General features: G+C 43.4%; 1 protein-coding gene across 2 annotated transcripts in view; it reads right to left on the bottom strand.

Moving 5' to 3' along the window:
* Nucleotides 1-416: 416 nt before the first annotated feature.
* Nucleotides 417-10,060, bottom strand: part of si:ch211-154o6.3 (uncharacterized protein LOC563854 homolog) — a 34,167-nt gene continuing 24,523 nt past the window's right edge. Inside the window, exons 10-13 of one of the 2 annotated variants that reach the window (XM_062992755.1) lie at nt 9,786-9,908; nt 9,527-9,692; nt 5,137-5,219; nt 417-740 (exon numbers count right to left, since the gene is read on the bottom strand). In XM_062992755.1, coding sequence (XP_062848825.1) covers nt 637-740; nt 5,137-5,219; nt 9,527-9,692; nt 9,786-9,908 — 476 coding nt within the window. In that variant the 3' untranslated portion in view covers nt 417-636. Of the gene's footprint in view, nt 741-5,136; nt 5,220-9,526; nt 9,693-9,785; nt 9,909-10,060 lie in introns of those variants that run through there. The other variant, XM_062992756.1, reaches the window with a different exon arrangement.

The following is a 10,060-nucleotide window of genomic DNA, read 5'->3' as shown; positions in this document are numbered from 1 at the left end:
CATTCTCCTCAATCAGAGCGGGGATTGGCGTTGGTGGAGAGGAAACATGACGCAATCAAGCAATCGAACGCGCTAAAAGGGAGAAAAAGGGGAGAAAATGCATAAAGAAAATAATAAAAATAAAAAAAACTCCAGCAGCGCTGCTGTGTCTGATCCACTCATACCAGCACAACACACACTAACACACCACCACCATGTCAGTGTCACTGCAGTGCTGAGAATGATCCACCACCTAAATAATACCTGCTCTGTGGTGGTCCTGTGGGGGTCCTGACTATTGAAGAACAGGGTGAAAGCAGCTAAAAAAGTATGTAGAGAAACAGATGGTCAGTCAGTAATTGTAGAACTACAAAATGCTTCTATATGGTAAGTGGAGCTGATAAAATGGACAGTGAGTGTAGAAACAAGGAGGTGGTTTTAATGTTATGGCTGATCAGTGTAAATGCACAAAAATGGCAGCGACAAGAGTGCAAACACAAAACGTCACTTTTATTGGCTCTGTGATGCAACGTTTATATGAAGAACAATCTGCTGTCCAGCTTTGCTCTCGCTCGATGCACCACTACTCTTCACACCTCACGTTCCAGTCAGTCCCCGCCAAGCCTCTCTGTAGCATTCGGTGTTCTTCTGTCTCTCTCACTGGAGGACGCAGCGTTGCCATGATGAACCTGACACGTCTTCAGCATCCGAGGTGTCTCGGGGCGAGGAGTCTTCATCTTCATCGTCATCGTCAGCAACATCTGCAGAAGATTGGACATTAATATTTTAGCACAGCCGGACCGACTTTTAAAACCTCGGCTTGTCTACTACTTAAAATATTCAGTACAGGTCAAAAGTCGACACACTCGGAAGGGACATGAACGTCATTGCAGTGGTTCGAATATTGGAACACCAAAAACCTTTAAAAGGCGTTCAGGTGGCGCAGCAGTAAAACACACTAGCACACCACAGCTGACATTTTGAACTTGTCGTTTCGAATCTCAGCTCTGCTATCTGGCAGGCTGGGCGCCTACATGAACAACAATTGGCCGTTGTTTATACAGGGTGGGAGCCGTACGGGAATTTCTCATAACTGATGCAATTACGACCTCTGCTGGCTGATCGATGCCGCCTGCACAGAGACGAGGGATAATGTGATCAGAGAGTGTCTCTCCGTACACAAAGCTGATCCGCATATGAACTCGCCTCGTGCAGGTGAAAAGATGCACTTCACACGTGTCGGAGTGTGTTAGTCTCGGCTCTCCTCAACCAGGGTGGAGATCAACATCAGTAGAGAGGACGCATAACGCAATATGGTAATTGGATACGCTTAAGTCGGGAGATAAAGGGGAAAAAATGTATAAACAAAACAATAAAAAATAACCTTTTCAAAGGCACCCAGGTGGCGCAGCGGGATATTCCACTACCGCAGGGCTTTTTAAAGCAAAAAATGGGTTGCAGAGAAAATAATAATAATTAAATAAACAAATTTTAACAGGTGCATAAACATGTGGAGGCTTTACGTTACATTTTGTAAACCACAGTGGGACCAGATTGCCACCATTTATATTAATGAAGTATATTTTATTTTGTGTTCTGTTTTGATGCATTGTTTGTGTTGCCTGTGTCATGGCAAAAATCTAAATGTGGGTCGCTTGAAATGTGAAAAACCCTCCACTAGCGCACCAGCCTTCCCTGAGTTTGAATCTCAGATGTACTACCGGTTAACTGGGCGCCCCACAATTGGCAGTATCTGTAACAGACAAAATTGGCCACTAAAGTCTGCTGCGTGGGAAAAGGCCAGATTAAAGAAGGGGGTGGAGTCTTCAAAACTGTGTAAGGACCGTGGTTGGTAGCCCGAGGTGCATGTATAGAAGTGAAGGAACACGGAGATCAGCGAAACTAGTCTCCAAGTATAAGCGAATAAGAAGAGGTCGGTGGACTGTCAGGCAAATATACCCTCCTCAGATGCAAGAGGGGGTTGGTGGTACCATGACCAGGATAAAGTGGTGTTACCATGACCAGGATGAAGCGGTGGTACCATGACCAGGATAAAGTGGTGTTACCATGACCAGGATGAAGCGATGGTACCATGACCAGCTTGAAGCGGTGGTACCATGACCAGGATGAAGCGGTGGTACCATGACCAGGATGAAGCGGTGGTACCATGACCAGGATAAAGTGGTGGTACCATGACCAGGATGAAGAGGTGGTACCATGAACAGGATGAAGCGATGATACCATGACCAGGATGAAGCGATGGTACCATGACCAGGATGAAGTGGTGTTACCATGAACAGGATGAAGCGATGATACCATGACCAGGATGAAGCGGTGGTACCATGACCAGGATGAAGCGGTGGTACCATGCCCAGGATAAAGTGGTGTTACCATGACCAGGATGAAGCGATGGTACCATGACCAGGATGAAGCGGTGGTACCATGCCCAGGATAAAGTGGTGTTACCATGACCAGGATGAAGCGATGGTACCATGACCAGCATGAAGTGGTGGTACCATGAACATGACCAGGATAAAGTGATGTTACCATGACCAGGATGAAGCGATGGTACCATGACCAGCTTGAAGCGGTGGTACTAGGGCTGGGTATCGCCACTAATTTCCTGGATCGATTCGTTTCCGATTCACAAGGTCCCGATTCGATTCAATCTTCGATTTTCGATTCAATTTCGATTCAACACATTTAGGCATATTTGAGTTACATTAACAGGTTTTGTTTAAATATGTACAGATGTTCAGAGAACGAATGTGATAATTGTACAAAGAACACTCATTATTAAAAATATTTGTGTATTTTGTTTACATAAATAATTAATCCAAAACAGAAAACAGTAACATTCATTTTTTATTATTATTTTATATGTCTGACACGCTACAACATTGTAAATGTAATGTAAACATACACCTGGCTGTTGAACAGCTTATGCCAAGTTTACACTACACGACACTCTGATTAACACCTGGTCGCTGTAATGTTCACACTACACGACTGATCGGCGATGGGGGGTTTTACACTACACCATCTATCACCAGGGGGAATCACAGGCGAGCTTCTCTGGTCTCCAAAACTACGTTTTGTCACGAAAACACACGTGAGAAGTGATGAAAGGTTTAATGATACCACGTCCAAACATGCACATCAACAAGTAGCGAGAGATCAAAGTTTGTGCGCTGATGAAATAAATGAATCTGAGTGGATTTGGCAACACGAGCAGCATGGCTTGTTCTATAGTGAGTTGGAGGTTAATAAATATTTTGTTTTGTAGAGAACGATCAGGTCAGAAATACTGTAAAACTCGTGTGCTGATGTATTCTGATAGAAACTATATTGCGCTCCACCTGTTTACAACCTCTCCCCTGTGTTTCCCCTCGCTGTTTCTCACATTGATTGAGAGCCGAGTTTTGATCGCAGAGCGAACACCGAGTTCCTCCCGAATCCATCACCGACCCGTCGCCGAGCGAAAATCAGTGCAAAGAGTTGTGCAGTGGTCATAACTTGAGCTTCTGCCATGCTAAACTGATGTGCAGGTCAGATCTCGTTGCATGAAAAAACACTGGCTGGTCACGCGAAATTAAAGGGGGTAACAGATTTCCGTGTGCACTGTAAAAAGGGGCGTATTTAAAAGATCGATCTCGCGTTTATATGAATCGATATCGGATCGTTCAAATAAAGATCGATTCGAATCGAAAAATCGATTTTATAAACCCACCCCTAGGTGGTACCATGACCAGGATGAAGCGGTGGTACCATGACCAGGATAAAGTGGTGTTACCATGACCAGGATGAAGCGGTGGTACCATGACCAGGATAAAGTGGTGTTACCATGACCAGGATGAAGCGATGGTACCATGACCAGCTTGAAGCGGTGGTACCATGACCAGGATGAAGCGGTGGTACCATGACCAGGATGAAGCGGTGGTACCATGACCAGGATAAAGTGGTGGTACCATGACCAGGATGAAGAGGTGGTACCATGAACAGGATGAAGCGATGATACCATGACCAGGATGAAGCGATGGTACCATGACCAGGATGAAGTGGTGTTACCATGAACAGGATGAAGCGATGATACCATGACCAGGATGAAGCGGTGGTACCATGACCAGGATAAAGTGGTGTTACCATGACCAGGATGAAGCGATGGTACCATGACCAGCATGAAGTGGTGGTACCATGACCATGACCAGGATAAAGTGGTGTTACCATGACCAGGATGAAGCGATGGTACCATGACCAGGATGAAGCGATGGTACCATGACCAGGATGAAGCGGTGGTACCATGCCCAGGATAAAGTGGTGTTACCATGACCAGGATGAAGCGATGGTACCATGACCAGCATGAAGTGGTGGTACCATGAACATGACCAGGATAAAGTGGTGTTACCATGACCAGGATGAAGCGATGGTACCATGACCAGCTTGAAGCGGTGGTACTAGGGCTGGGTATCGCCACTAATTTCCTGGATCGATTCGTTTCCGATTCACAAGGTCCCGATTCGATTCGATCTTCGATTTTCGATTTTCGATTCAATTTTCGATTCAATTTCGATTCAACACATTTAGGCATATTTGAGTTACATTAACAGGTTTTGTTTAAATATGTACTTCAGGATAAAGTGGTGTTACCATGACCAGGATAAAGTGATGGTACCATGACCAGGATGAAGCGATGGTACCATGACCAGGATGAAGCGGTGGTACCATGACCAGGATAAAGTGGTGTTACCATGACCAGGATGAAGCGATGGTACCATGACCAGCATGAAGCGGTGGTACCATGACCAGGATGAAGCGGTGGTACCATGACCAGGATGAAGCGATGGTACCATGACCAGGATAAAGTGGTGTTACCATGACCAGGATGAAGCGATTGTACCATGACCAGCATAAAGCGGTGGTACCATGACCAGGATGAAGTGGTGGTACCATGACCAGGATGAAGCGGTGGTACCATGACCAGCTTGAAGCGGTGGAACCATGACCAGGATGAAGCGGTGGTACCATGACCAGCTTGAAGCAGTGGTACCATGACCAGGATGAAGCGGTGCTACACACCAAAGTTCTACCATCAAATTACACTTACATCTGCCAAAAACTAGAGCCCAGAATGTTTAAAATGTTGCTTTTTTCTCTCACCATCACTGTCCTCCTCTGAGTCTTGATCAGATTCTGCAAGCGAATTCTCCAATCGTCTGTCTCGTCTCACGGTCACGTCTCCTCTGAAATCATAACAGAACACAGTGGTTAAAAATGTGCAGTGAAGCAATGTAGTCAATCAGTCCAGACGGAGATACACTTAATTAGCAGAGATGAATCAGACTTATAAAAAAAACTGTAAGACCGGACTTAAAAAATTAGAAGACTTGAAGCCACAAGCATTACAATTAGAAAGTCTGGAAAGCTTTCTCTTGTTTTTCCTAAAAATAATTTAAAAATTGTGGACAGCAACTATAGTAGCTGTGGAAGTGTTATTTTCTCCAGATCTTGTTCGATATAACACTTCAGCTGCTCAACAGTTCAGGGTCTCCTCCACTGTTCCATGTTCAGCTTCAATAAGAGACAATTCTGGGCTGCAGACAGGCCAGTTTAGCACCTGCACTCTTTTATTTTATTATTTTATTTATGCATTTTCTCCCCTTTTTCTCCCGACTTTGCATTATGCATCCTCTCTACTTATGTTGATCTCCAACCTGGTTGAGGAGAGCCGTGACTAACACACACACCCTCCGACATGTGTGCAGTAGCCGACTGCATCTTTTCACGTGCATGAGGCGAGTTCATATGCGGATCAGCTTTGTGTAAAGATAGCCACACCCTGATCAATGCATTATTATCATCCCTCGTCTCTGTGCAGGCGCCATCAATCCTCCACTGTTGCACGTTAAACTTCAAAATGCGCCACGTTTTCAATAAGAGACAAGTCTGGGCTGCAGACCTGTACTCTTTTAATAAATAACCACCAACAAAGATGTTTCTGGATTCTCAGAATCTTTTACTTATGTTGTAGACTGTAGATGGTGAAAACCTCAACCTGGGCGGAGCGGTGGCTCGGTGGGTAGCACTATCGCCTCACAGCAAAAAGGTCCTGGGTTTGATTCCCAGGTGGATTCTTCAATTGATGAATCATGTGTAACCAGTAATTCCCTGCCCTGTCATGAATGTAACCAAAGTGTGTGAAACATGATGTTAAAATCTTAATAAATAAAATAACACTTCAGCTTCTCAATATTTCAGGTTCTCCTTCACTGTTGCATGTTGAGCTTCAACATGCGCCATGTTTTCAAAAAGAGACAAGTCTGGGCTGCAGACAGGCAAGTTTAGCACCTGCATTCTTTTACTAAATAGCCACCAACTGAAATTGCACTGGATTCTCAGAATCTTTTACTTATGTTGTAGACTGTAGATGGTGAAAACCTCAACCTTAGTCCATCTTTGCTCATAAAGAACTTATTCTTTTGTTAATGCTACAAGACAGGCAGTGACTGATTACACAAGATTCATCAGTTCAAGTTTAATATCAAACAGTCATGGACAATTTTTGTATCTCCAATTCAGCTCACTTGCACTTCTTTGGACTGTGGAAGGAAACCGGAGCTCCCGAAGAAAACCCACGCAAATTCCAGACAGAAAGAACCCGGATCGCTCCATCTGGGGATCGAACCCAGGACCTTTTTGCTGTGAGGTGACAGTGCAACCCACCCAGCACCCGTGCCGCCCCGAGAAACTGCCGCATAATCCAAATTGTTTCCGCAATCTAGTTATGTCAAGACGACACCAAGAGCACGCTCTTAATGAGAGTTTGTCTTTGAACTGATTCTTTTTTTCACATCATGATGCAATCGATGAACACAAACTCCGTCCGTAGACTTCTAGTTGTTTATTTTGACAGACCACGAATTAAGCGCATCCCCAGATAGCCCATTTGAACTCAGCATGAATATTATTTGAAAGTCGATACTACAGTCAATACGTTCAGTCCTATGAACACACAATCCAGGCTTTATGAAAGGTCATCCTGACAAAATAATTGAATCTGAGAGAGTAAGAGTGTAAAATATGTAAGAGCATCACAAACCAATTGAAATGGATTATATATAATTAGGTAAAAATGCTCCTGGCTGACTAATATGTCTACATTTTAACACTTCAACCCTAAAATGCTGGCTGTATTACTTCTTAAATTTTGTAAGGAGACGCAGAATAGCTGCCAACCTGAAAGGGTGAAGGGGAGAGCACTAAGTATCTCATTTCCTATTAATGTGTGACATTTTTAAATGGGTGCTCTGGGTGCTCAGGTGGCACTATGCTCTAAAACAGTGGTCTTCAACCAGGGGGGCAAGGGGAGTACAGTTGCATTTAATTGAGAGTAAAGAAATTAGGCTATTGACATATGGGAGATTTCTTGTAATGTCTTGTGATCTATTTTAAACTGCCTATAGCCTACGTTGGGTCTTTGAGGACACATTTTTGATTTGCCCCCTGCAAAAGTATAAAGGTCAACCGGCAGCGACTATAAAAGATTCCGATTCTGGTCCCATCAGCAGTTCACCTGAAGTGAACCCACTAAATCAACTACCTTCACCGTGGATTCATCGAATTTCCCATGAGCAAGATACTTTTTGTCAGGGCAGTTGTAGCCTAGTGGTTAAGGTACTGGACTAGTAAGCAGAAGGTCGCTGGGTCAAACCCCATTGCTGCCACTGTTGGGCTCTTGAGCAAGGCCCATACCTCTCAATTGTTTAGACTGTAAGTCACCTTTAAATAAAAGCGCCTGCTAAATGCTGAAAATGTAAATGTCATTGTAAAGATAATACAACCCCAAATCAGAAAAAGATTGGACAGTATGTAAAATGCAAATAAAATAAAAGTGCAGTGTTTCTTACATTTACTTTGACTTTTATTTGATTGCAGACAGGATGAACCTGAGATATTTCATGTTTTGTCTGGTCAACTTCATTTCATTTATTAATAAACCTCCATTCCTGCATTTCAGGCCTGCAACACATTCCAAAAAAAGTTGGGATGGCGGCAATTTAGTGCTAGTAATGAGGTGAAAAAACTAAATAATGATGTGATTTCAAACAGGTGATGTCAACAGGTGACTGTAAACCAGGAAAGGCTGAGTCTTTGATGAACAAAGATGATCAGAGAATCTCCAGTTTGTCAACAAATGTGTGAGAAAATTATTTTGATCTTTGATCCCTCAGACGGCACTGCATCAAGAACCGCCACTCAACAATAGCTGATATAACCACATGGGTGATGGATTACTTTGGCAAACCTTTGTTAAGCTCTACAATACAGAGTTACAAGCGCAAATGCCACTTAAACCTTTACTGTGCAAGAAAGAAGCCTTCTGTTAACCATGTCCAGAAGCGGCATTGACTTCTCTGGGCTCGAAGGCATCTAGGATGGACCATCACACAGTGGAAACGTGTATTGTGGTCAGATGAATCAGCATTCCAGGTCTTTTTTGGAAAAAATGGACACCGTGTGTTCCAGACCAAAGACGAAAAGGACCATCCAGACTGTTATCAGCAACAAGTTCAAAAGCCAGAGTCTGTCATGGTATGGGGCTGTGTCAGTGCCCTTGGCAAAGGTCATTTACACCTCTGTGATGGCAGCATTAATGCAGAAAAGTACATTGAGATCTTAGAGCAACATATGCTGCCTTCAAGACGTCATCTTTTCCAGGGACGTTCATGCATTTTTCAACAAGACAATACAAAACCACATGCTGCACACATTACAAAGGCATGACTGCAGAAGAAGAGGGTACGGGTACTGGACTGACCTGCCTGCAGTCCTGACCTGTCCACAATAGAGAATGTGTGGAGAATTTTGAAACGAAAAATGAAACGACGACCGCGTACTGTTGCACATCTTGTTGCACGTGTTTGCAGGAAGAATGGGACAAAATAAAAGTTGAAACACTAAATCACTTGGTATCCTCGGTGCCAAAACATCTTTTAAGTGTGGTGAAAAGGAATGGCAACATTACAAAGTGGTAAATGCTTTACTGTCCCAACTGTTTTTGGAATGTGTTGCAGGTCTGAAATGCAGGAATGGATGTTTATTAATAAATGAAATGAAGTTGAGCAGATAAAACATGAAATATCTCAGGTTCATCCTGTCTGCAATCAAATAAAAGTAAAACTAAATGTAAGAAACTCTTGTGTTTTTTTTATTATTTGCATTTTCCATGCTGTCCCAACTTTTTTTGATTTGGGGTTGTATTATAACCTCAATTGGATTCCAGAAAGGTTTTTTTTGACACAGGGGGGTCTAAGAAATGAAAAAAGTTTGAGAACCGCTGCTCTAATGTGCTAGCCCACCAACACAGACAGCTGGCGCTCTCTAGTTTGAATATCAGAGATGCTACCAACCTGGCCTGACATCCAACAGACACACTGGCTGTGTCTGATGGAGGGAAGGTCGAATGAAGCCGGATTCTGGTTACCAAGTACATAAGACACAGAAAGTGAGTAAAGCTTTGTAGGTTAGTCTGAATAAATTAACACCACACCTTTTTTTGAAATTATCTGGAAGCTGTTCCCAAACCGTCAAGTTCCGACCTCCCGTGACCCAGCGATGACCGCCGCTCGGGGTGTGCCACGCCGCAAAACAAAGAATTCTGGGTAAATCTGAACTGCTTAGCGAGACGAGGTACCTGCTTTGAGGAAGAGAGAACACTAAGAGAGACAAAAGAAGAAGAAAAACAGGAATCATGCATCAAATAATAAGCATTAAAATACGGAAAAAAGAAGTAAGGATTTCGTTCTTACAGTTAAGGGTACTCTCTCCAGTGGTGAGGTCAAAGCTGGAGCCGATCAGAACGCCCGGTGTTTGATTGACACAATCCGTGACACCGGCAGTGCTGCTGTGATTGGTTAATCTGCTCACCCTGCCTAAAAATGATTGGACAAATAGATAGAAGTTAAATCTCTGTGAAAAAAGTACAGTATGCACATCAGTCAATGCAGATCAAACATCAAAAAGAAACAGTGGTCGAAGCTTATAGACAGGGCTAGATGAACGTATTACAGGTGGTTAATAAATT

Source organism: Trichomycterus rosablanca, chromosome 3 (genome assembly GCF_030014385.1).
Source record: "Trichomycterus rosablanca isolate fTriRos1 chromosome 3, fTriRos1.hap1, whole genome shotgun sequence".
Taxonomy (NCBI): domain Eukaryota; kingdom Metazoa; phylum Chordata; class Actinopteri; order Siluriformes; family Trichomycteridae; genus Trichomycterus; species Trichomycterus rosablanca.
The sequence above is the reverse complement of the archived record's forward strand: the minus strand, read 5'-3'. Positions and strand labels throughout refer to the sequence as shown.